Source organism: Ranitomeya variabilis, chromosome 1 (assembly GCF_051348905.1).
Source record: "Ranitomeya variabilis isolate aRanVar5 chromosome 1, aRanVar5.hap1, whole genome shotgun sequence".
Taxonomy (NCBI): domain Eukaryota; kingdom Metazoa; phylum Chordata; class Amphibia; order Anura; family Dendrobatidae; genus Ranitomeya; species Ranitomeya variabilis.
In genome coordinates this window covers 770,002,786-770,029,887 of record NC_135232.1, presented here as the reverse complement: position 1 = coordinate 770,029,887, position 27,102 = coordinate 770,002,786, and the positions used below count along the sequence as shown (strand labels likewise).

Below are 27,102 nucleotides of genomic sequence, written 5' to 3'. Positions count from 1 at the left end.
CTACTCTGAAACTCTCTACCCCAACACATCAGACTCTCGCCTACCGTGAAAATCTTCAAAAGGAACCTGAACAGCTACCTCTTCCAACAAGCATACAACTTACAATAACCCTCATTCAACCATACCGCTGCACGACCAGCTCTACCTTTACCTACTGTATCCTCACCCATTCCTTGTACAATGTGAGCCCTCATGGGTAGGGTCCTCTCTCCTGTAAAAGTCAGTGACTCATTTTATTCAAGATTATTGGACTTGTTTTGTATTATACATACCCCTTTTCAAATGTAAAGCGCCATGAAATAAATGCCACTATAATAATAATAATAATAAGTCAATTTCCTTCCCAAATAATTCAGAGAATACATAATCACACAGATATTGATGACCATGGTATTATATAAATCCAGACATTTTGCCTAGTCATGATATTATTACTATGCATAAACAACTGCATGCTCTAAGAAACCAATCTATTCAGAAAACACAAACCTTTCCCAGACCTTTGAAAAATTATTTTGTATTATTTTCTCTACATAGAGGTAGTGCTAAAACCTATAGAAGTGTCCAACAAAAAACATTTCCTCCAAAAATGCACAGAGGACAAATGTTATGTGTTACAATTGTAACTTTTAGCAAAATAAAGGTAAAGAATTTAGAGATCGGAGAATCAGTTTGCAGGACTCTGGCCAGGTCAGTACTCTGTGACCGCTCAACGGGAGGCCTACGAGTCGCCTAATCTCTCAGCATTCCAGATCTTTCGTTGATTATCTGGGCTGGTGAGACATTTGTGCGTCAACTCAAGATGCAATAATGATCAACACCAGCCTGGCTAATCAAAAGAAGAGCCGAGAATGCTGAGATGTTAGGCGACAGGTCACAGATTTCTGACCTGGCTGATGGATTAGAGTCCTGTGAAACGATTGTCCAAGCTCTAAAAGATTAATTAAAAAAAATTACAGATGAAATTGTATATATGTAATAATTCTATATTTAATATTTTCACTTCTATATAGTTTTCATTGTCCTTGTCACTTTCTTTTGTGGTTTAAGGTGGTTCTTAGCTCTGTCCTCTCTCCTCTAACTATGGGCAGTTGCTTGGAGATTTACTAGTTAGAGACACATTTGCACTCGTGAAAAGTGTCAAGTCACTGCTGTAATTCCCCTCAGCAGAGAGCTTTGAACCCAGGTCACCTCCTAATCAGGAAAGGATAGAGAGTATGGCCAGTCCCACCTCTCAGAGGCTGAGTCACTTAGCTTTTGTTTTCACCATTTGATTGCTTTTATTCTTTTAACACTTTTTTTTAGGTTCCATGGCATGGTGGGTGGATAGATACTAAAGCCTCACAAGACTTCATGTACAAACTACTCTCTCTGTCTATGACTCACGGGTGAGTAGCTTTTAGGAGGTAAATGATATTGTTTTTATTTCAGACATAAGCTCTATGTTCCATAAAGTATGACATGTGATCTGAAAATCTTTGCATGTATAAAGGGGTTAATGAGGAACTCCTCTCCTGCATTGCAATGATTCACTGCTAGGTGCCTGGTATGGATGACAGTGCAGTAATTCAGGCACTGTGTACACTTCCTAAGCAGCAGAGCTATCAGATGAGAACAAGATCCAGAACTCTGAACTCACCCCATAGTCACAAGATGCATTAGTATTGGTATGACATGGTTACACAAAGAGCCAGGCCTGTGACCTAGACGTGTTTAACCTTTTAATGGTTGACACAAAACATCAGGCACACTGTCTCTTTGTTGTTCTAGTTGTGAGAGCCCTCCTATTCGGCTTTCATTACTACAGAGATTAGCTGGATATTGATAGGTGAAGATCTTTGATTCCTTGAATGAGTTTCAACAGTGACTTACTTCGGAAGAGAAGACAAAACTTAAACTTTCTGGAGACAATGGAGAATGTGGAGGTAAAATGCAAAGGAAAAATGAATGACTCGGAAGTGTGGACCCACAATACAAGGTATATTATTTCCTATGATTACCGTATACCCTTCCTTTCCTGCTCCCACTCACAATCTGATTTCGATATTTGACATTCACGCTCAAACATGTCTTTAAAGTGTGGGAAGGAAATAGAAACAATATGCGGATGTTGATTCTGGTCAGATTTGCTCCCATAACACTAGCACTGGAAATTTGCTAACCACACAGTTGCTGTATTTCTCTTTTTTTTTGTCAGCATTTCTTCCCTCTGGGTCTGTGGTTTTAGAAGTGCTGTCAGGGCTCTTTCACATATCAGATTTTGTAGTACGTGTGCTATCAGTTATTTTTAAGGATAGATCATGGACTCTCTACGATCAATGTGTTTTTTCATTTTTTTTTCTTTTGGGGACCGATTATCTGCAAAAAAAGGAGACATATACTACTTTGAGATAAGGCAAGACAATGGTCCTGTGAAAAAAATGGATAGCACACAAATGCAACAAGGATTGTAAAAACTGACATATGGTCCAAAAATAGGTCCAAGCACACTGAAAAAAAAATACAGACCATCGTTCACGTATGTTTTGCAATGAAGTAGAGGCAATAAGCACTTGTACATGCATAATCTTTTTTTGCAGAATTTTAAATGCCTGTCTTTATTAGCTTTCAAAATTTCCCTAAGATCATGTCTCAATGGTAAGATGATTTGATTGCCCTGAAAATATCAGAACCTATCGGCACCTATTGCTGCTTGATGCTATTAATGCTTATATAAACACAAAGAAGAGAAGGAGCCTTAACCCCTTAGTGACGGAGCCAAATTTTTTAAATATGACCGGTGTCACTTTATGTGGTAATACCTCTGGAACGCTTCAACAAATCCCAGTGATTTTGAGACTGTTTTTTCGTGACACATTATACTTTATGATAATGGTAAATTTAGGTCAACATGTTTTGTGTTTATTTATAAAAAATATCAACAATTTGAGAAAAATGTTAAAAAATTGGCAATTTTAAAAATTTTAATTATTATCCCTTTAATCCAGATTGTCATACCACAGCAAACCATTTATAAATAACATTTCCCACATGTCGGCTTTACATCAGCATCATTTGTAAAATGTTATTTTATTTTGTTAGCATTTTAGGAGGTTTAAAAATGTAGCAGCGATTTTTCATTTTTTCAAGGAAATTTACTAAATTTATTTTTTTAGGGACTTATCCATGTTTGAAGTGACTTTAGGGGTCTCATATATTGGGAAACCCCCAAAAGTGATACCATTTTAAAAACAGTACCCCCTGACATATCGAAAACTGCTGTCAGGTAGTTTATTAACCCTTCAGGTGCTTTACAGGAATTAATGCAAAGTGGTATGACAGAAATGAAAAAGTGTATTTTTATCACCTAAATGTCTCTAACTTCTGAACAGATTACTACAGCTGTCAGACGCTAAGGCCGCTATTTGGTCATGAATTGCCACGGCAAACATCAGGACCACAAAATCATGATCTGAGGGCACCAATTGGGATAAAGAGGAAGCCCCCACACTCTGTTAACCATATATAATGATGTAGTCACTATTTACAGAAGCATCTAAGGGGTTAAAAAGATTTGGACGGTGCAAATACTGATGGTGGCTGATGCAGCAAGTTGTCAGCTATAGTGTACAGCCAACAGCTGCTGGATTGTCACCTGTATGGGGATGCTATTCTCTTATATGTCAGGTCAGTTAAAAGACGTATTGGAGGTCATTAAGGGGTAAACACAGGCCACGATAAATGTTGTGAACTGTGTTTCTGGGCTCCCTCTGGTGGTCACTAACGGTATTGTGTTAGGTATGTCTTGTTGCAGGCCTGAGCTCCAGCTGTGTCGTTAAGCAGCGGGTGTTTCCTATTTGAGTCTCCTCTGGACTCAGTCTCTTGCCTGGCATCGTTGTATCCAGACCTATTTGGTCTCCTCCGGATTCCTTTCAGTCTGCCTCATGCAAGAAAAGCTAAGTCTGTTTTGTACAATTTGGATCGTTTGCATTATTCAGTGTTTTTGTGCAGCTTGCTTTACATTTGATTTTTGACTCGCTGGAAGTTCTAGGGGGCTGATATTCTCCCTCCACACCGTCAGTCGGTGTGGGGGTTCTTGAATGTTCAGCGTGGATGTTTTGTAGGGTTTTCTGCTAACCGCATAGTCCACTATCTATTTTCTGCTATCTAGACTATTGGGCCTCACTTTGCTGAATCTAGTTCATCTCTACGTTTGTGTTTTCCTCTTGCCTCACCGTTATTATTTGTTGGGGGCTTTCTATATCTTTGGGGTTCAATTTCTCTGGAGGCAAGCGAGGTCTTATTTTTTCCCTCTAGGGGTAGTCAGTTCTCCGGCTGGCTCGAGACGTCTAGAACCAACGTAGGCACGTTCACCGGCTACTTTTAGTTGTTTGTGTCAGGATCAGGTATGCGGTTAGCCCAGTTTCCACCTCCCTAGAGCAGTATTTATATAAATTCTATCTTGCCGGAATATCAGAGATCCTCTGCCATTGGGATCATAACAGAATGCCAGGCCAAAAAGAAAATGTTTAATGCATCGCAGAAGCGGGATTAAAAAGAAGTTCTGAGTTTTTTTTTTGTTTTTTTTTGCTGCAGTTTGCCTAGCTTCTTAAATCCCCTTTTTCTCTGAGTGGCTGAAACTCTGCTGCAGATATGAATGTCCAGACTCTGACTTCTAGTGTGGATCAGCTTGCTGCTAGGGTGCAAAGCATTCAGGATTTTGTTATCCATAGCCCTATGTCTGAACCAAAAATACCTATTCCTGAGCCGTTTTTTGGAGATAGATCTAAATTCCTGAATTTTAGGAATAATTGTAAATTGTTTCTGTCTCTGAAACCTCGTTCCTCTGGTGATTCCGCTCAGCAAGTTAAGATTGTTATTTCCTTCTTGCGTGGCGACCCTCAGGATTGGGCCTTCTCTCTGGTGCCAGGAGATCCTGCATTGGTGAATGTTGATGCGTTTTTTTTGGCACTTGGTTTGCTTTATGAGGAGCCTAATCTTGAAAATCAGGCTGAAAAAATGTTGCTGGTTATCTCTCAGGGTCAGGACGAAGCTGAGGTATATTGCCAGAAATTTCGGAAATGGTCCGTGCTTACTCAATGGAATGAGTGTGCACTGGCCGCAAATTTCAGAAATGGTCTTTCTGAAGCCATTAAAGATGTGATGGTGGGGTTTCCTATCCCTGCAGGTCTAAATGATTCAATGGCTCTAGCCATTCAAATTGATCGACGTTTGCGGGAGCGCAAATCTGATAATCCTTTGGCGGTGCTGTCTGAACGGTCACCTGATTCTATGCAATGTGACAGAATTCTGACGAGAGCCGAGCGACAAAATCATAGACGTCAAAATGGGTTGTGTTTCTACTGTGGTGATTCAACACATGTTATCTCAGCATGCTCTAAACGTTTAAAGAAAAAAGTTAATCCTGTCGCCATTGGTACTTTTCAGCCTAAGTTTATTTTGTCTGTGACTTTAATTTGTTCATTATCTTCTTACTCAGTTATGGCTTTTGTGGATTCTGGTGCTGCTTTAAGTCTGATGGATTTGTCGTTTGCCAAGCGCTGCGGTTTTGTCCTGGAGCCTTTGGAAAATCCTATTCCTCTTAGAGGAATTGATTCTACGCCATTGGCAGAGAATAAACCTCAGTATTGGACGCAGGTGACCATGTGCATGACTCCTGTACATCAGGAGGTGATTCGTTTTTTGGTACTGCATAAAATGCATGATGTTGTTGTTTTGGGTCTGCCATGGTTACAGGCCCATAATCCAGTTCTAGATTGGAAAGCTATGACTGTGTCTAGTTGGGGGTGTCAGGGGATTCATGGCGATTCTCCATTGGTGTCTATTGCTTCTTCTACTCCTTCTGAGATCCCTGAGTTTTTGTCAGACTTTCAGGATGTATTTAATGAGGCCAGGTCCAGTGCCCTTCCTCCTCATAGGGACTGTGATTGTGCTATAGATTTGATTCCTGGTAGTAAGTTTCCTAAGGGACGACTCTTTAATTTATCTGTGCCAGAGCATGCCGCGATGCGGAGTTATATAAAGGAGTCTTTGGAGAAGGGACATATTCGCCCATCCTCGTCCCCTCTTGGTGCGGGATTCTTTTTTGTGGGCAAGAAAGACGGGTCTCTGAGACCTTGTATTGATTATCGTCTTCTGAATAAGATCACTGTTAAATTTCAGTATCCTTTGCCATTGTTGTCTGATTTGTTTGCTCGGATTAAGGGATCCAGTTGGTTCACCAAGATAGATCTTCGTGGTGCGTATAACCTTGTGCGCATAAAGCAGGGAGATGAATGGAAAACGGCATTTAATACGCCTGAGGGTCATTTTGAGTACCTGGTGATGCCTTTCGGATTATCTAATGCTCCTTTTGTGTTTCAGTCCTTCATGCATGACATCTTCCGGAAATATCTGGATAAATTTATGATTATTTATCTGGATGATATTTTGTTTTTTTCTGATGATTGGGAGTCCCATGTGAACCAGGTCAGGATGGTGTTTCAGGTTTTGCGGGAGAATGCTCTATTTGTGAAGGGCTCAAAATGTATCTTTGGGGTACAGAAGGTTTCTTTTTTGGGTTTTATTTTTTCCCCTTCTACTGTGGAGATGGACCCAGTTAAGGTCCGTGCCATTCATGACTGGACTCAGCCCACGTCTGTTAAGAGCCTGCAGAAGTTCTTGGGCTTTGCTAATTTTTACCGTCGTTTTATCGCTAATTTCTCCAGCGTGGTTAAACCTTTGACGGATATGACCAAGAAGGGTTCTGATGTTGCGAATTGGTCTCCTGCGGCCGTGGAGGCCTTTCGGGAGCTGAAGCGTCAGTTTACTTCAGCGCCAGTCTTGTGCCAGCCGGATGTCTCTCTTCCCTTCCAGGTTGAATTTGATGCTTCTGAAATTGGTGCAGGGGCTGTTTTGTCGCAAAAAAGTTCTGATGGCTCCGTGATGAAGCCATGCGCCTTCTTTTCAAGGAAATTTTCGCCTGCTGAGCAGAACTACGATGTTGGTAATCGGGAGTTGTTGGCCATGAAGTGGGCATTTGAGGAGTGGCGACATTGGCTCGAGGGAGCTAGACATCGTGTGGTGGTCTTGACTGATCATAAAAATCTGATTTACCTCGAGTCTGCCAAGCGCCTGAATCCTAGACAGGCCCGTTGGTCATTGTTTTTCTCCCGTTTTGACTTTGTGGTCTCGTACCTGCCTGGTTCGAAGAACATGAAGGCTGATGCACTTTCTAGGAGTTTTGTGCCTGATTCTCCGGGAGTCTCTGAGCCGGCTGGTATTCTCAGAGAGGGAGTAATTTTGTCTGCCATTTCCCCAGATTTGCGACGAGGGCTGCAAAAATTTCAGGCTGATAGGCCTGATCATTGTCCACCAGAGAGATTGTTTGTCCCTGATGGATGGACCAACAGAGTTATTTCTGAGGTTCATTCTTCCGTGTTGGCGGGACATCCTGGGATTTTTGGTACCAGAGATTTGGTGTCCAGGTCCTTTTGGTGGCCTTCCTTGTCGCGGGATGTGCGTTCTTTTGTGCAGTCCTGTGGGATTTGTGCTCGGGTTAAGCCCTGCTGTTCTCGTGCCAGCGGGTTGCTTTTGCCCTTGCCTATCCCAAAGAGGCCTTGGACGCACATTTCCATGGATTTCATTTCGGATCTTCCGGTGTCTCGGAAGATGTCTGTCATCTGGGTGGTGTGCGATCGTTTTTCTAAAATGGTCCATTTGGTGCCCTTGCCCAAGTTGCCTTCCTCCTCTGATTTGGTTCCTTTGTTCTTTCAGAATGTGGTTCGTTTGCATGGCATCCCTGAGAATATTGTATCTGACAGAGGATCCCAGTTTGTGTCCAGATTCTGGCGATCCTTTTGTGCTAAGATGGGTATTGATTTGTCTTTTTCGTCGGCTTTTCATCCTCAGACTAATGGCCAGACCGAGCGAACTAATCAGACGTTAGAGACTTATTTGAGATGTTTTGTTTCTGCTGATCAGGACGACTGGGTTACCTTTTTGCCACTGGCCGAGTTTGCCCTTAATAATCGGGCTAGTTCTGCCACCTTGGTTTCACCCTTTTTCTGCAACTCTGGTTTTCATCCTCGTTTCTCCTCGGGTCAGGTTGAACCTTCTGACTGTCCTGGGGTTGATTCTGTGGTGGATAGGTTGCAGCGGATTTGGAACCATGTGGTGGACAATTTGAAATTGTCACAAGACAAGGCCCAGCGGTTTGCCAACCGCCGCCGCGGTGTGGGTCCCCGAGTTCGTGTTGGGGATTTGGTTTGGTTGTCTTCTCGGCATGTTCCTTTGAAAGTCTCCTCTCCTAAGTTCAAGCCTCGCTTTATCGGTCCTTATAAGATTTTGGAAATCCTTAACCCGGTGTCTTTTCGCTTGGATCTTCCAGCGTCTTTTGCTATTCATAATGTGTTCCATAGGTCCTTGTTGCAGCGGTACGTGGTGCCTATGGTTCCTGCTGTTGAGCCTCCTGCCCTGGTTTTGGTTGAGGGCGAGTTGGAGTACGTGGTGGAGAAGATTCTGGATTCTCGTATCTCTAGACGGAAACTCCAGTATTTAGTTAAGTGGAAAGGCTATGGTCAGGAGGATAATTCTTGGGTTGTCGCCTCTGATGTTCATGCGGCTGATTTGGTTCATGCCTTTCACGCTGCTCATCCTGATCGCCCTGGGGGTCTTGGTGAGGGTTCGGTGACCCCTCCTCAAGGGGGGGGTACTGTTGTGAACTGTGTTTCTGGGCTCCCTCTGGTGGTCACTAACGGTATTGTGTTAGGTATGTTAGGCCTGAGCTCCAGCTGTGTCGTTAAGCAGCGGGTGTTTCCTATTTGAGTCTCCTCTGGACTCAGTCTCTTGCCTGGCATCGTTGTATCCAGACCTATTTGGTCTCCTCCGGATTCCTTTCAGTCTGCCTCATGCAAGATAAGCTAAGTCTGTTTTGTACAATTTGGATCGTTTGCATTATTCAGTGTTTTTGTCCAGCTTGCTTTACATTTGATTTTTGACTCGCTGGAAGCTCTAGGGGGCTGATATTCTCCCTCCACACCGTCAGTCGGTGTGGGGGTTCTTGAATGTTCAGCGTGGATGTTTTGTAGGGTTTTCTGCTAACCGCATAGTCCACTATCTATTTTCTGCTATCTAGACTATTGGGCCTCACTTTGCTGAATCTAGTTCATCTCTACGTTTGTGTTTTCCTCTTGCCTCACCGTTATTATTTGTTGGGGGCTTTCTATATCTTTGGGGTTCAATTTCTCTGGAGGCAAGCGAGGTCTTATTTTTTCCCTCTAGGGGTAGTCAGTTCTCTGGCTGGCTCGAGACGTCTAGAACCAACCTAGGCACGTTCACCGGCTACTTTTAGTTGTTTGTGTCAGGATCAGGTATGCGGTTAGCCCAGTTTCCACCTCCCTAGAGCAGTATTTATATAAATTCTATCTTGCCGGAATATCAGAGATCCTCTGCCATTGGGATCATAACAGATAAATACATATAAAACCAGAAATGAACACAAATAAAAAAGTGAGAAACCACAGAAGATGCAAATAGTGGGTATGCCTGGCTGTACATATATATTAGTTAACAAGTTTGTGCATCATGTTCAATCAAACAGTTCTATATGCTCTAATAGACAAATATTACATTCATGTGAAGTCAGTATACAGTGGGGATTGTGCAAGTTTTCCCACCTACAACGAATGGAGAGGTGTGTAATTTTGTAACGTAGGTACACTTCACCTGTGAGAGACGGAATCTTAAAATAAAAACAGAACATCACATTGCATGATTTTTAAATATTTAAATTGCATTTTATTGCATGAAATAAGTATTTGATCACCTACCAGCCAGCAAATGTTCTGCCTCTTATAGACATGTTAGTTTTTCTTCAATTTGATCTCATTAGCTGAATTAATTGCCCCTGTTTGAACTCGTTACCTGTATAAAAGACACCTGTCCACACACTCCACCATGGCCAAGACCAAAAAGCTGTCTAAGGTCACCTAGGATGACATTGTAGACTTGCATAAAGCCCCCGTCTCACATAGCGAGATCGCGAGCGAGATCGCTGCTGAGTCACAAGTTTTGTGACGCAACAGCGACCTCAGTAGCGATCTCGCTATGTTTGACACGTACCAGCGACCAGGCCCCTGCTGTGAGATCGCTGGTCGTGTCGGAAAGGCCTGGACCTTTTTTTAGTCGTTGAGGTCCCGCTGACATCGCTGAATCGGTGTGTGTGACACGGATTCAGCGATGTCTTCGCTGGTAACCAGGGTAAACATCGGGTTACTAAGCGCAGGGCCGCGCTTAGTAACCCGATGTTTACCCTGGTTACTATCGTAAATGTAAAAAATAACAAACAGTACATACTCACCATCTGATGTCCGTCAGGTCCCTCGCCGTCTGCTTCCCGCACTGACTGAGATCCGGCCGTAAAGTGAAAGTACAGCACAGCGGTGACGTCACCGCTGCGCTCTGCTCTCACTGTACGGCGGCACTCAGTCAGAGCGGGAAGCAGACGGCAAGGGACCTGACGGACATCAGATGGTGAGTATGTACTGTTTGTTTTTTTTGGTAACCAGGGTAAATATCGGGTTACTAAGCGCGGCCCTGCGCTTAGTAACCCGATGTTTACCCTGGTTACCCGGGTGCTGCAGGGGGACTTCGGCATCGTTGAAGACAGTTTCAACGATGCCGAAGTCGTTCCCCTGATCGTTGGTCGCTGGAGAGAGCTGTCTGTGTGACAGCTCCCCAGCGACCACACAACGACTTACCAACGATCACGGCCAGGTCGTATCGCTGGTCGTGATCGTTGGTAAATCGTTTTGTGAGACGGTACCTTAAGGCTGGGTTGGGCTACAGCACAATAGGCAAGCAGCTTAGTGAGAAGGCAACAACTGTTATCACAATTATTAGAAAATGGAAAAAACACAATATAACTTGTCAATCTTCTTCAGTCAGTGGCTCCATGCAAGATCTCGCCTTGTGGGGTAAGGATGATTCTGAGAAAAGTCAGGAATCAGCTTAGATCTACATGGGAGGACCTGGTCAATGACCTACAGAGAGCTGGGACAGTCATGGATTAAAATCCTGCAGCATACACAAGGCCCCCACCCTGCATATGTCTAGGATCATTTGAGGTTCACTAATGACCATCTGGATAATCCAGACGAGGCATGTCGGTAGTTAATGTGGTCAGATGAGACCAAAATAGAAATTTATGGCAGCAACTCCAATTGCCCTGTTTGGAGGAAGAAGGATGACTGCAACATCCGTGAAGCATGGTGGAGGAAACATCATACTTTTGGGGTGCTTTTCTGCAAAGGGACAGGATGACAGCAGTGTATTGAAGTGAGGATGGATGGGGTCATGTATCACAAGATTTTGGCCAACAATCTCCTTTCCTCCGTAAGAGCACTGAAGATGGGTCGTGGCTGGGTCTTCCAGCATGACAATTACCTGACAAATGCAATTTTCCTTGTGTGAGTCATCACTGCAATTTCCCTAACAGGGGGAGTGCTGCTGGCTGGGTCAGGAGTTGTAGGGGGAAAATGATATGCAGGGGCAAGAGACTTTATGTTTCTGCGTAGAGCAGAGAAAAGTGAAAAATTAGCTGGATTGAAAGGCAAGATGAGAAATTGTAATACAAAGAGCTATATAATATGATTGCAATATATTAAGAGGATAAAAACTTGGGACTGCTTCTTTAAATAACTCTCTGAAAAATACTGTAAAATTCTCAGAAATGCCACAAGTGGAAATACTAGTTTAGCTTCCTTCAGTGTAATGATCTATGGAATGAAAGCCACTGCATTTTTTTCTCATTGTATTCCACGATCAATCATATAAGTAGCACTTATTGTTTTGATGAATGCAGTTATTCTTTTATATCTGCACTATTTTCAAAATTGGCTAGTATCTGTAAATATAGTGACAGATCACAAAAACTATTAGTGCCTGTCGAGGAAAAACCTTAAGCAAGATTTTTCTTACATTACAAATAAGTGACCTGTGGCTTGGGAGTTGCAAGACCATAGTAGGGAGAGACAGAAGTCAGACTTTTCCTTGTGGATATACAGGTCTAAATTGTGCAGGTGGTGGCCATATTTCTGCTTCCCCTCCTGCATGTGACATAGCCAGAGTTGGAGGCACTCCTGAGCTATGGTGATTGACCGCAGCGGGTGTATTGGGCGAGTGACAATATTCAGTGGAGCATAATGAGTAGTGAAAGAGAAAATACTTGTGAGGCCTGTACTGCCTTTTGGGCAATTGGGAAAAAATAGTAGTTATATAACCCTTTTTTGTAACTCTGTTTTGTGTTCATGAAAAAAATTAACACTGTAAGGCCGGCGTCACACTCAGCGTATGTAAATACGGTCCGTTTTTTTGGATTTATGGGCTCAAATGTTCGGTAAAACATATATACAGTATATATATATATATATATATATATATATATATATATATATATATGTCATTGAGACACACATATATATATATATTCTGTATTTATATTTAATTCAGCGCGATATATGTGAAAAGCCGGTAATTCAATTGCCGGCTTTTCATTTCTCCTTCACAAACCCGACATGATATGAGACATGGTTTACATACAGTAAACCATCTCATATCCCTTATTTTTTTGCATATTCCACACTACTAATGTTAGTAGTGTGTATGTGCAAAATTTTGGCGCTGTGGCTGCTAAAATAAAGGGTTAAATGCCGGAAAAAAATGGCGTGGGCTCCCGCGCAATTTTCTCCACCAGAGTGGTAAAGCCAGTGACTGAGGGCAGATATTAATAGCCTAGAGAGGGTCCATGGTTATTGGCCCCCCCTGGCTACAAACATCTGCCCCCAGACACCCCAGAAAAGGCACATCTGGAAGATGCGCCTATTCTGGCACTTGGCCTCTCTCTTCCCACTCCCATGTAGAGGTGGGATATGGGGTAATGAAGGGTTAATGTCACCTTGCTATTGTAAGGTGACATTAAGCCAGATTAATAATGGAGAAGCGTCAATTATGATAGTACTAAATGGTTAATAAACACACATTATTACAAAGTCCTTTAATGAAATAGACACATGTTGTTGTAATGTTTTATTATTCTCTTAATCCAGCTGAAGACCCTCGATCTGTAACAAAGTAAAAATAACAAATCAACAATATCTCATACCTTCCGATGATCAGTCACGTCCCACGAAGTAAATCCATCTCAAGGGGTTAAATCATTTTACAGCCAGGAGCTCTGCTAAAGCACTGCTCATGGTTGTAAAACCCCGGGAATGAATGGAGTGCAGGGTGACCTGTATTTACCTTGAGTTGCGGTGAGCCGCCCTCTGCTGGATGTCCTCATATGAACTCGAGCGTGGGAACTTTTCCAAGGCTCCAGTTCATGAGGACATCCAGCAGAGGGCACATCACCGCAACTCAAGGTAACTACAGATCACCCAGCTTTCCATTCAGTACCCGGGGTTTTACAGGCACGAGCGAGTGCATTAGCACAGCTCCTGGCTGTAAAATGATTTAACCCCTTCAGATGGATTTACATCGTGGGACATAACGACGGAAGGTATGGAATATTGTTGTTTGTTTTTTTAACTTTGTTCCAGGACGATGGTCTTCAGGTGGATTAAGAGTCTAATAAAATATTACAACAACATGTGTCTTTATTTCATTAAAGGACTTTGTAATCATGTGTGTGTGTGTTTTATTAACCATTTCGTACTATTGGATTAATAATGGATAGGTGTCATAATTGACGCCTCTCCATTATTAACCTGGCTTAATGTCACATTACAATAGCAAGGTGACATTAACCCTTCATTACTCCATAACCCACCGCTACACGGGAGTGGAAAGAGAGTGGCCAAGTGCCAGAATAGGCGCATCTCCCAGATGTGCCTTTTCTGGGGTGGCTGGGGGCAGATGTTTGTAGCCAGGGGGAACCAATAACCATGGACCCTCTCTAGGCTATTAATATCTACCCTCAGTCACTGGCTTTACCACTCTGGCGGAGAAAATTGCGCGGGAGCCCACGCCAATTTTTTCCGCGATTTAACCCTTTATTTTACAAGCTACAGAGCCCAAATTTTGCACATACACACTACTAACAGTAGTGTGGAATATGCAAAAAAAAAAGGGATATGAGATGGGTTACTGTATGTAAACCATGTCTCATATCCTGTCGGGTTTGTGAAGGAGATAGCAAAAGCCGGCAATTGAATTACCGGCTTTTCACTAACACCGCTGCGTATTTCTCGCAAATCACACTGCTGGTCCGTGTGGAATCCGTATTTTTCTCGCCCCCATAGACTTTCATTGGCAATTTTTTTGCGCAATACGGTGCCAAACGCAGCATGCTGCGATTTTCTACGGCCGTACAAGACCGTATATTAGGGATGCGTAATATACGGCAGATAGGAGCTGGGCCATAGAGATTCATTGGGCCGTGTGTAATGCGTATTTTACGGACGTAGTTTATGCGCTCATACGTCCGTAAAACTCGCTAGTGTGACACCGGCCTAAACAGTAAACTTTAGGGGTTGGAGGATACCATTAAAAAGGAAAGTGCTTCCATGCTCCATCCCCCGAATTTATAGACTTGGGGATCAGGAGGTTGTAAGGGGCACAAAATTGGGGTTGAGTAGGGGCTGGATCCGATACAGATGCACATGGTGGACAATATAAAGAAAGTCCTCTATACTATCTTGTAATAAAATAATTTTTTTATCCACAATGCCTACATCAGATAGATGCATTTGCCATCTCTAGAACACATTCCGGTTTCAAAAATGTGGGACAGGCATCTTGGACAATTATGTCAAAATATTCAGGACCTTACATTTTAGACATTTAAAGCATAACCTAAGGATATGCCCTAAATATGTGAAATATTCCTTTAATCCATTTAGGATATTGTAGACAAAAATAAGTATTTCACTAGAAAAAGGGGAATAAACAGGGGCGCTAGCTAAGCGTAGTATTAGGGTGCTCAATGAGACTGGAGTGAGATGATATTTAATGTGCTCACCTGATACAGTTGTGCTAACCAAGGCACAACTGTAGAATAAGACCCAATATGTGATCTTGAATGCAGATTACAGCCAACCTGGTAGAGCATGGCATTTCTCCCAATATAGTTCCAACAGTGTGCTGAACCATAGAGATAATCCAGGAAACTGGCACTTCCACAAAAAATATTTTTTTTAAAAATGCTGAAGCTGTGTGCTCCAAAAATAAAAGAATTTATGAATAAATTGTAACATTAAAACACAACACATTTTGGCTATAACAGCCTTCATCAGCTAAGGTAGAGCAATGGTTCGAAACCTTTCTGACCACATTCAGCTCTGAGAGAAGGTCACAGGCCACATCCAGCTCCTGCCCCCCCCCCCCCCCTCACAGTAGTGGCAACCAAAGCCCCCATTACATGTACAGTATAAAGATAACCCAAGCTTTTCCACAGAAATCTCCCCGAAGCAGTACACCAAGATCCAGGGGTTCCCACAATACCCCATTTGGTATTCTTCCATTAAACACTCCCAGCACACTGTCGCATGCAGCTTCATGCACCTCATCTGACAGGTAATATCCTGTTTCCAGCATACCATACTTAAATTATCTCTAAACCCCTAAGACCAGAATATGTGCATTCAGACCTGGTCTTTTGTGTGGGGCTACACACAAAATTCACCATTTTGAGATGTGCTCTTCATACCTGTTTGCTAGACCTTGAGCTAGTGCATCAAGCTGGTAGACAACCATGAGCCGCAGTTCATGGGACCACAACTCACATGTGGCACCATGCTAAAGGTTGGGGACCTCTGCTGTAGAGGAATGAAACATGCAGCTTTCTAATACTCTCTCCGATTAAAAAGAGGGTTAATATAAAAACTGTTTCTGTGTATGTTTTAATGAGCCTACATCAATCACATAATCTACTTTGGTACATAGATAGCTGTTGCAACAACTAACAATACAAGGAATAAATGTGACATAATTACAAAAATTAGTTTGTATCAGCAAAAAAGTATATTCACATCACTTTAGGTTCAATATAAAACCAAAGTCATCGCATTAGCTATATGAGTGTAGCAAACCTCGACAGCGATAACAATAGTGTAAAGCGCTATTCGTTGACTTGCCTGCACCAGGAATTCTCTCTAAATTTATGTCTGTGCTGTAAAAAACAGGTTATAATATTTGCATACCCTGAATTGATACATATATAGCCATTATAACAAAACGCAATGTAAACTGACAAGAATTACTAAGTCATGTTGACATTTTATGACAGCAAAAAATATATACAGTATGCCTCTACTAAAAATCATCACATTTGTTATGTGAGTATAGGAAACTCCAGCAATCATAAAAAGTGGTGTAAAACACTGTGCATTATATTATATATTAGCGTACCTCCACACATTTTCTCTAAATGAATTGCTTTATTGAATGAACTGCTACATATGATGAAATAATCCTATTCATGGTGAAAATTTACGGAGACCCATCTGAGCCAAAGGGGAAAGGAAAGCGTTGATTATTTAATCTCCGTCACACAAAGAACATGTGAGTATGTCAGCCCGGTGTCAATGAATAGTAAATATATAATTTTTCATTTTCTTTTTTTACTTGTGAGATTAACCATCCTGCAATAGTAAGTATTTTCGCAATTGAGTTAGGTTGCGTGAATCTGGGGTCATAGCATTTATAAATGAGAGGGACATGTGTCTGTACAAAGATTGTCTTGTAATTTTTCACTTCCCAGCCATAGGTTTTCTTGTTGTTACCTGTTGTTAATACAGTGACCTAGGGGCAGACATATCATTGGTGTAACCTGTGCAACACAGGGGCCCAAGAGGTAAAGGAACCCATTTCTGCCTCCAAAAGCAAGTGCAATTTTGCATTTTTAGGAGCTTTTGGCATGCAAAGGGCCCATGTATTGTCCTTGCACAGGGGCCCTTTTTCTGTCTGTGTCTGCCAGTAAGTGACCTAATTCACTAAAGGATATATTTCCAACAGGCAAGGGCTATATTGTGACTTGTGCCTGTAGGACATTGAGATTGAATATAAAGGGAATGCAGTCATGCAAAAATTCAGCTGTATTGGATTTCTGTCAATTGTCGGGTGGTCATCATGAAAAGTTATGGGTTACAATGCAACTACATTCACTATAAGAAGTTGCAAAGTAGTAGCACAACATTATAATTTTATCTCTTACCACTACAACTTGCCATGTAGCCTTAGGCTAACACCAAATAAAATATAGTACTGCATATATGATACTTTATATATCTGCTGAAGAACCACCTTATAATTTTTTAAAATGTTTTTTTCTTTTCTGAAGCATTGATTAATTTTCTTTTTTTTTTTCCTTTTTTTAGCACTTTTAATGTATCCTGTACTTGGATTTATCTGTTTATGGAAGGCGGCTTGACACATCAGTTATTATCTTCCATGATTTGATCAGAGCAGTTTCTGGCCACACACATTCCAAGAAGTACATTGAACTTTTCAGGTGTCAGGAAGTTTAATATATTCTTTTTTTTTTTTTTACTGAAAGTGAATGGACTAATATGTGGGTTTACATTTTTCTAAGTGAAGCAATCTGCATGAAGCATAATGTCATATTTTAGATGTTTTCAAGCTGAGTTTCAAGCCTGAGGATGTTATGTTCAAGAAAGAAGAAAGCCAGTCTTAAGCACTCTACAACAATAGCAGTCCCATCTATGAAAGGTCATGGCTACCTTGATTACACCATTGAAAACCATTCTTCCAAAGCTTTTGAAAAGATGGATGAACTTCGAAAGAACAATCAACTGTGTGATGTCCTTTTAAAAGTAATTTATAATGGGCAAGAAGAACACTTCCCTGTGCATAAGATTGTCCTGGCATCTTGCAGCTCGTTTTTTAGAGCTATGTTTACCAACAACTTTCGTGAGTGCTACGCCAAGGAAGTCACCATCAAGGATATATGCCCCATAGTAATGCAGAGGCTGATAGAATTTGCCTATACATCAAGGATAACGGTTGGGGAAAAGTGTGTCTTACATGTGCTCTTAGCTGCAATGAGATACCAAATGGAGGACGTGGCAAAGGCTTGCAGTGACTTTCTCATGAAACATCTTGAGCCCTGCAATGTCATTGGAATCTCCAACTTTGCTGAGCAAATAGGATGTACAGAATTACATAAAAAAGGAAGAGAATATATCAATAATCACTTTAGTGAGGTACGGTAACTGTTTCTGTAGAAAAACTTTATATGGCAAATAAGTGAAAGTAAGATATCTCTTTAAACTCAAGGGTACAATTAATGTGCAATTCTCCTTATAGTTTCACAGTAATTCATTGTATAATGCATAATTACATAATTCTGTAATATACTTTTTTCACTCAAACCCTCACAGTATTCAAGATATTTGTATTTGTCATGGTGGAAGATTGTTCATTGTTGGGTCATTTGATGATCACCCACAAACAAGGTACATGGTACAGATCAATGAAATTGACTACATCTAGATGTGCACAAAATATAAATCAGATAGATTAAATACACATCGTGGGGCTTGGACAGCAGAAACTGGTTTACTATTATACTGCAGAAAAAAGCATGGCTTTGAAGGCTGTAAAGAAAATAACTAAATAGAAATCATAGCAATAGAACCTTGACATTATTGTGTATATCTTACACTTTTTTGTTACCTATTGCATCCTTAGTTCTGAAGAAGACCACATAATTGGCCAAAACGTTATAAATATTGCAAACGTGGATAACTTGTGAAATAAAAGTCTATAATCTTTGCATAAATTCCAATTTTTACTCATTGTGGAGTGGAATCCTATGTGTGCATCTTCAGTAGGAATGCCACACAGCTTTTTTTTCATGGCTTTTTCCAGACAGAGCTAGGATCTTTGTACTGTACCGGTATCAGTCTGTGTAAATGTGTGCTTGTCTCATGAACAGGATACTAGAACTCATAAATTATTTCATCAATGTAAAAGTTTATTTATAAGTACCAAAGGGATCCCATAGTAAAGCTTAATACTCTGGTGACGACCATCCATGTAGAATGAAAATAGTTGGGTTCACCATGGTCATACTTTGCAAATTGTAACACTTTCTATATTATTAGTTACACCCTTGTATGAGACCATTGATGGAGATGCTTTTATGACCATAAGCAACAAGGACTCCTAGTTTTTGTTTTTTTTAACAGGGTCAATTTATTATTAGGTTTATTTAAAGGTATAAACTGGTGAGTAAACATTAGAATAGAGTAAAAAAAATGGGTTTGACAAATAACAGCAAAACTTACTGACACCTGTCTGCTTCCATTCCCACACTTCCGGGTCTCCCCGCCAGTCTCTACTAATGCGATGTCATTACAACATATCGACATGTGGCTTTTGTAGCCAATCACAGGCTGAAGCGTTGACCCACTACAGCAAGTGATTTTGTGTAGCAGTTACATATTCATGTGTCTAGACGTCATCGCTGTAGAAGGAAGACGGGTACGGAAATGAGCAGCTACAGAATGGGAACAGTGGAGATGTGTGGTGTATTGATGATTTGATTTTTATTTAACCAATTCTTAAAAATTCTTTCAAACTTTTACTCTCCAGATAAACTCTTTAAATAATTCTGCTTCTTTTACCAAGTATTGAAACACTTGCTCAACATTTTACTTCTATTGAACCTTTCAGGTGTTCAAGTTCATCTGTTGCTGTGGAACCCAGTGGACATAAACAGATTACAATGTTATGTTAAATGGGTAATTACAGTATTTAAAACAATATAATGGTGGTTTCAAAATTAAGATTTTTGAGTAAAAGAAAAGTGGGCCCAGCAGGACATGCAAGCCCTACCTTTAAAATTCACTACTAGCTTTAAGCTTTCGCTTAAAAAGCTGCATGAAACCTATATGTATAAAGCTGAGTTTATGCATGTGTGTGTATGTATGTATCAAGCCATGCCCACTCCACATAGCCCTGCAGTATGAGGCTGTGTATAGAGAAGGGTGAGGTGCTGCAGGCGCAGGCTGTGTATAAGGCCACATTCACACATTCTGTATTTAGTCAGTATTTTACCTCAGTATTTATAAGCCAAACCATGAGTGGGAGAAAAATACAGAAGTGGTGATGTGTTTCTAATATACTTTTCCTTTGATTGATTTATTCCAAGTGTTAGCTTACAAATACTGAGGTAAAAATACTGACCAAATAACGTGTGAACGAGGTCGAAAACTGTGGTGCTGCAGAAGAAGTAGGCTGTGTATATGATACGCTTTATTGCAATTAGTGCAATTTCTCTCAGGATCAAGTGTTTCAAATTGTATATGGAAGAGGAGTGTGAGGTGCTGCCGAAGGAGGCGACTATAAAGGAGAAAAGCTGTGCTGCAGAAAAATGCTGTGTATAAAGGAGGAGCGTGGGGTGCAGGAGGAGGCTGTGTAAAAAGAAGGAGCATAAGGTGCAGGAGGAATAAGGCCCCTTAACTGCCGCCGTTAAAAGTCGTATAGGCAGTCATTAAGGGGTTAATATTATGTTAAAAAAAAAGCCTTTTGCTTCAACAAAATGGCGCCGGTTGTTTTCCGTGTACCAGTGCGGGAGCGTTGCTATGTTCATTAGTGACAATTTCTTTTTCTTGCAATAATAATGGAGCCATTATTATGCAAAGATAATCAAGGGAAGTGCAAAAGCCAGTGGTATAAACAAATAAAGATGCTGAAAAGAAGAAAAGCACTACTGTAAGGCATGCACACTACACCAAAATAATAATATTATTGACCCACAATTACAGAAACATAAAATACAAGTAAAAACATGTGAGAACAACCACTCAAACCCACTGCAATAAACAGATACAGTAAGTGCAATGCAATCTTATAACCCTGAGGCAATATAGCTCCTAATAAATATACTGTGGAAATATAAATAGATGTTTTATGTTTCTTTAATTGTGGGTCAATAAATTTATTGTATTTTAGTGTAGTGTGCATGCCTTACAGTAGTGCTTTTCTTCTTTTTGGCATCATAATTTCTTTTTCCTGTGCGCGTTCCCACACTGGTCCTCGGAACTCAGAGGGCTGCACATGTGCAGATTGAGAGCATTGCTTGCAGATAGATGCTATTGCGCATGGGCCAGCATCGTTTTGTTGAAGCAACATTTTTTGCTTTTGAAGACCACAATATTAAATGCGCAGGCGCAGTATTTAAAGTAGGAAGCACATCACTGAAGGTTCAGTGACCTGTCATTTACGCCCAGAATGATCATGATCAGGCTAGGCTAGGCTAGGCACAGTCCATGAAAGTAGTAGGGATCTATTTGCAATCTCCATGCTTTTCTCATGGTCAACTTTACGGGGCCTGTTCATCTTTGTACCAGAAGGAAAAAACAAAAATGTTGTTTATCAAAAGGATCATGAATGAGTTGAAATTAAAATACTATCAATACTTAGGTAATAATTTAGTTAATTTGTGTTGCAAATCTGTAGTGTTGAATATATGATGTGAAATGTTTTTATGTGCAATATAATCATTATAATTTGTTATATCTAACCACAGTTAGTTACTATGCCCGGGCAACGCCGGGCTCTTCAGCTAGTACTATTAAAAAACTGCAGTCTTTTCCTAGGAAACATTGCGCATGAGACTATTTTAAAATAATTTGGCTTACTGCATGTATGATCACAATACATTTTTTATTTCATTTCAGGTTATAAAGGAGGAGGAGTTTTTAAATCTTTCTCATTGTGAACTATTGGACTTGGTCAGTCAAGAAAGTCTGAATGTTCTCTGTGAGACAGAAGTGTACAATGCCTGTGTAAGATGGATGCAGTGGGATTTGAGCAACAGAGCCCAGTACTTTAATGTCCTGCTAAATGCCGTTCATATTTATGCTCTACCGCCAAAGTTCCTGGCAGTTCAGCTAAAGCAATGTCCAATTCTGAACAAGGAGAATTCATGCAGGATGTATCTATCTAAGATTTTCCAAGAAATGTCCTTACACAAGCCTCTCCCACCAGCAAAGGTACGAGGCAACCAACTAATCTACGTTGCTGGTGGCTACCTTCATAACTCACTGAGTTCAATGGATGCCTTTAATCCACAGACTGGAGAGTGGATTAAGCTGGCTAACATGCTTGAACCAAGGAGTGGTCTTGGAGCTTGTATCGTCAGTGGTTTGTTCTATACTGTGGGTGGGAGGAATCATTCCTCAACAGACAATACAGACTCACATTCTTTAGCTTGCTTCAATCCATTAAACAATCAATGGACATTAAAAACTTCAATGCATGTTCCCAGAAACCGAGTTGGAGTTGCCGAAATTGATGGTGCCATTTATGCGGTAGGAGGATCATCTGGATCTGAACATCACAGAAGTGTTGAAAGGTAAATGGCTTGATAGGTTGTGCTACATGTAAGCTAGTATTTTATCTTTGCAAAACTGTAAAAGTTTTTAAAAAGGATATGTCAGAAGACAGATGTGCCACATCATAGTATATAGATTTTGTGAAAATTGCTCAAAGGTTTCAAACATGCTTGGTATTGTTTCAGAAAAGAATGATGGCAACCATTCAATAGAGAACTGTCTGTACAAGAAATGTTGCACTTTGCTGCCAAATTATTATTATCATATCATATGAGTTCACCAAAGTCCTTAAGGGACAATCATCCTTTAATTCCAGGGTCTGACCCAGGTTTTCAGCTTTCAATAAATTAAAAGTTGGTGGCAAAGTATATGGAAAGCCTAAAATCACTCGAATACAGAGATATTTTATCCACATATCCCTGTTTATGTATACTGATTATGGTTTTATTCCTACCATGGCCTATTTGTGATCCTCACTTCTTATTTTTTTTAGGTACGATCCGGAAATGAACCAGTGGACATTTGTAAATTCCATGCATGTTGCACGAATTGGGGCTGGAATAACCTCATGTCGTGGACTTTTGTATGCAGTTGGTGGGTTTGATGGAGAAAACCGACTGAACACTGTAGAATGTTATCACCCAGAAAATGATAGATGGTGTTTTGTCACACCAATGAAAACTATTCGAAGTGGCGCAGGTTAGTATATCTCAGTGCAATGTAGATTGTGCATTGTAGTTAAATACACGATCTAGTGTACAGTACAATTTGTGTTAATAACATAAACTTTGGATTCAGATGTGCATTTATGGCTTTATCAGTGTTCACATGTGCTAATTTTTTTCTTGGGCACATAAACAATTGACTATTTCATGATGGTTAAAATCACTATACACATAACAAAATTATTCATGTGATCTTTTTTTTATAAATGTGTTGGGGGGGACAACATTCGGTTGCAATGAATAGTATATAAGTATCACAGGTTCTCCTCCGGTACTTGTCAGTACAGCCTTCCTCATAAGGCCTGTTTCACACGTCAGTGGCTCCGGTACATGTGGTGACAGTTTCCTCACGTACCGGAGACACTGACTCACGTAGACACATTAAAATCATTGTGTCTCTGCACATGTCAGTGTGTTTTCACGGACCGTGTGTCCGTTTGAAAAACACGGAGACATGTCAGTGTTCGTGGGAGCGCACGGATCACACGGACCCATTAAAGTCAATGGGTCCGTGTAAAACACGTACCGCACACTGATGCTGTCCATGTGCCGTCCGTGTGCCATGCAGGAGAGATCGCTACAGTAAGCGCTGTCCCCCCAGCTTGTGGTGCTGAAGCCGCCATTCATTTCTTCTCTCCAGCAGCATTCGCTGGAGAGAAGGAATGAAAAATCAATGTTTTTTTTATTATTTTTGTCTTTGAAATCAAGTTCCTTGTCACCTCCCCCCTCCCACCCCCTGTGCGTCCACCCGCTGGAAATCAAATACTCACCCAGCTGAGCCAGCTCCCTCGATGCTTCCTCTCAGCATCGCAGCTTGTCCTGTATGAGCGGTCACGTGGTGACGCTCATTACAGTGATGAATATGTGGCTCCACCTCCTTTAGGGGTGGAGCCGCATATTCATCACTGTAATGAGCAGTACCACGTGACCGCTCATACAGGACAAGCTGCGACGCTGAGAGGAAGCATCAAGGGAGCTGGCTCAGCTGGGTGAGTATTTTATTTCCAGCGGGCGGGCGCACAGGGGGAGGGAGGGGGGAGGTTACCGGGAACTTGATTTTAACCACACACAAAAAAAAAACCTTCATTTTTCATTCCTTCTCTCCAGCGAACGCTGCTGGAGAGAAGGGATGAATGGCGGCTTCAGCACCACGCTGGGGACAGCGCTTACTGTAGCGCTGTCTCCTGCACGGTCCGTGTGGTACTCAGTCGGCACACGGGTGGCACACGGCTGCCGCACGTGTGCCACACTGATGTGCCACGTGAGCTCACGGACACACGGACACGGATAACTCCGGTACCGATTTTTCCGGTACCGGAATTATCTGGATATGTGAGACTGGCCTAAGACTGCACAGTGCTCCTGTTCTCAACATAGTAGTTGATGAGGAAGCATGTGAGCAGACCTGTCCATCAGCCACCAAATAGAAAGCTGCTTTCCCATGTGAGTTATCTTTCTGTTGGAGAAGACTGATGGACCTCCAAAATGTGGTCACATTTTCCTCTATCTGCAGCCATTATATGAGCAGGAGAGCTGTGCAGCCCGAAAGAAAGGTTGCACCTCAAAGAGCAGGACATGACCCTCTAATATTTACCTAATAAATAAGGCCAACACATTTGCTATACATATATATATTTAACTAAAACTTTATTCTAAAGTTTGGTTCCAGAACTTTGCCCAAACTTGAACCAGAACCCGAACCCCATTGAAAAGAATAGGGAACGGAACTTTTGAGATGGAAAACTCTCTCTTCCCCTGGAACTCTGAACATTGCAACAGATCTCTCTCTCTTCCCCCGGAACTCCGAATGTTGCAACGGATCCCTCGTTCTTCCCCCAGAACTTTGCAACAGACATCCGGGAGCAGTCCATTTTGAGTGTTTAGCACCAAACACAAGTGTCTGGTATTAACCCTGAACTTTTAAGTTCAGGTTCGCTCATCTCTAGTTAAGAGTTGTAGCAGCTTTATCTCTTTTTATGCTGACCCATACCTAAAATATTAAAATGATTTCCTCTGACAGGAGTTGTGTGTCTGGACAATTATTTATATGCTATTGGAGGATATGATGGCAATATTCAGCTAAATACTGTAGAACGGTACAACATAGACCATGATTACTGGGAATCAGTGGCACCAATGAAACACAAAAGGAGTGCACATGGTCTGGCTGTACACCAAGGAAAAATTTATGCTCTTGGTAAGTTTTTCATTGACTGTATGACTAAAATCACTGGCAGTTAGAATCCTCTCATAGAAAATGCTTATCTTTTTAGAAAATCTCTTTAACAATTATTTAATATTTTTTTTCCATATTTGCATACTTTGCTGCATCTCGGGGTGACTTCTCATGTACCGTAATGTAATCTTTAAATGCAATAGAATTCTGCATTCCTGCAAGAAAATAAATGTTTGAATAAATGGAATAGAAACTATATATTTTGTTTCAATTAAAATTCAAACTATTTTCCAAGTTATTAAAAAATTCCATAATAAACAATAACAAATAAGGAAATCACATGCAATGCAGAATGCGATCCATACCCAGAAGAATACTGAAATACTGTATATAGCCATAGCTCGTTAATTCATAACTGTAAACTAAATGACTAAAAATAAAGTACAGTGGGCATGACTTAGTAAACATCTTACCATTTACTACAAAGAGGATAAATAATATGACATATTTGATATTGTTAACAGTACATTATTGTCCATATACCCTGTGTGCAGAATTATTAGGTAATTTGCATCTTTGATGATTAATGTTATCATTAAACAACTACAGAGCTGTCGGTCAATCCAAAAGGTTAACAAACCTGAAACCTGAATACTTAGGAAAATGAGAGCGAGATTATGTCTTTCTTCGGCCGGGATCACACTAGCATATGGCATCCGATGTGAGATGCTAATGACCCTTGGCTCCTGCTCTGCTGCGAGCGGGAGTCGAGTGTCATGCTACTGTGCTCCGAGCCTCTCGCACAGAGAGAATTGGAGCACAGCTGTGGTGGAGGTGGAGAAAGTAATTTTTCCACCTCCTCCACTGCCGGTGTTAGCGTAAATCAGACCGCACTCGGAGTTGTGCCACTTGCACCCATAGACTTATATGGGTGCGAGTGAGCCGAGAGTCAGCTGAGTTGCGGTGCCAATCATAGCGTGCTGCAATTGTTCTTGCATGCCTATTCGGCATGAGAAAATAATCACAGATGTGATCTGACCCCATAAATTAACACTGGTCCGAGTGCTATGCGATGTTTTCTCACACAGCACTCATCCGTATTCTATGCTATTGTGACCCCGGCCATAGGCTGGAGTCACACTTAACTTATGAAAAATCAGACCGAGTCTCCCTGCCGAGAGTTGCACAAGTGTTCTCCATATGGTCAACCGTGTGTAAAGCATTTGCAATGCGATGATGCGATTTTTTCGCACCTATGCATCCGTATGACATCCGTATGACATGCCTATGTCTTTACATTTCTCACTGCTTTTCCCCATTGAATTTAATGGCTCAATGGGCTGAAATGTGTGCGTATTTGTCGCATGCTAGACGAATGGTCCATGTGGAGTCAGAGTTCTTCTCACACGCATAGGCTTGCATTGGCGAGTCTTGGACGATATACGCGAACAATCGCAGCATGCTGCAATATTACAGGCACGTCAGATACGCCTGAGAGAAAATACGGTGATGTGAGCTGCCCCATAAACTAACACTCGTCAGAGTGCTATGCAATGTTTACTCGCATAGCACTCGCCCATATTCTATGGTAGTGCGACCCCGGCCTTAGGAAAATATCTGTGTGCAGAATTATTGGGCAACTATTAGTCTACAAAATTATTATGTAACTAGTTGAAAAACGTACATATTCCCATCTCAATTGTTTATTTTCATCTGTTAAAGTGATAACTAAACAGCTCCAAATGTACAAAAATACATTTCTGACATTTCATAAAAAAATCAGTGTCTAATTAAGCCACCCTAATTTTCAACAACCATGATCAGCCTTCTATCCATGCCAGTCTGCCAGTTTCTTAATCTG

General features: G+C 41.2%; 1 protein-coding gene across 3 annotated transcripts in view; it reads left to right on the top strand.

The window, feature by feature from the left end:
* Window positions 1-1,219: 1,219 nt before the first annotated feature.
* Window positions 1,220-27,102, top strand: part of LOC143783835 (kelch-like ECH-associated protein 1A) — a 33,043-nt gene continuing 7,160 nt past the window's right edge. The window contains exons 1-5 of one of the 3 annotated variants that reach the window (XM_077271937.1): window positions 1,220-1,388; window positions 17,355-18,200; window positions 21,684-22,360; window positions 22,834-23,039; window positions 25,086-25,262. In XM_077271937.1, the coding sequence (XP_077128052.1) occupies window positions 17,637-18,200; window positions 21,684-22,360; window positions 22,834-23,039; window positions 25,086-25,262 (1,624 nt within the window). In that variant the 5' untranslated portion in view covers window positions 1,220-1,388; window positions 17,355-17,636. Of the gene's footprint in view, window positions 1,389-1,507; window positions 1,979-17,354; window positions 18,201-21,683; window positions 22,361-22,833; window positions 23,040-24,723; window positions 25,263-27,102 lie in introns of those variants that run through there. The other 2 variants (XM_077271938.1, XM_077271936.1) reach the window with 2 other exon arrangements.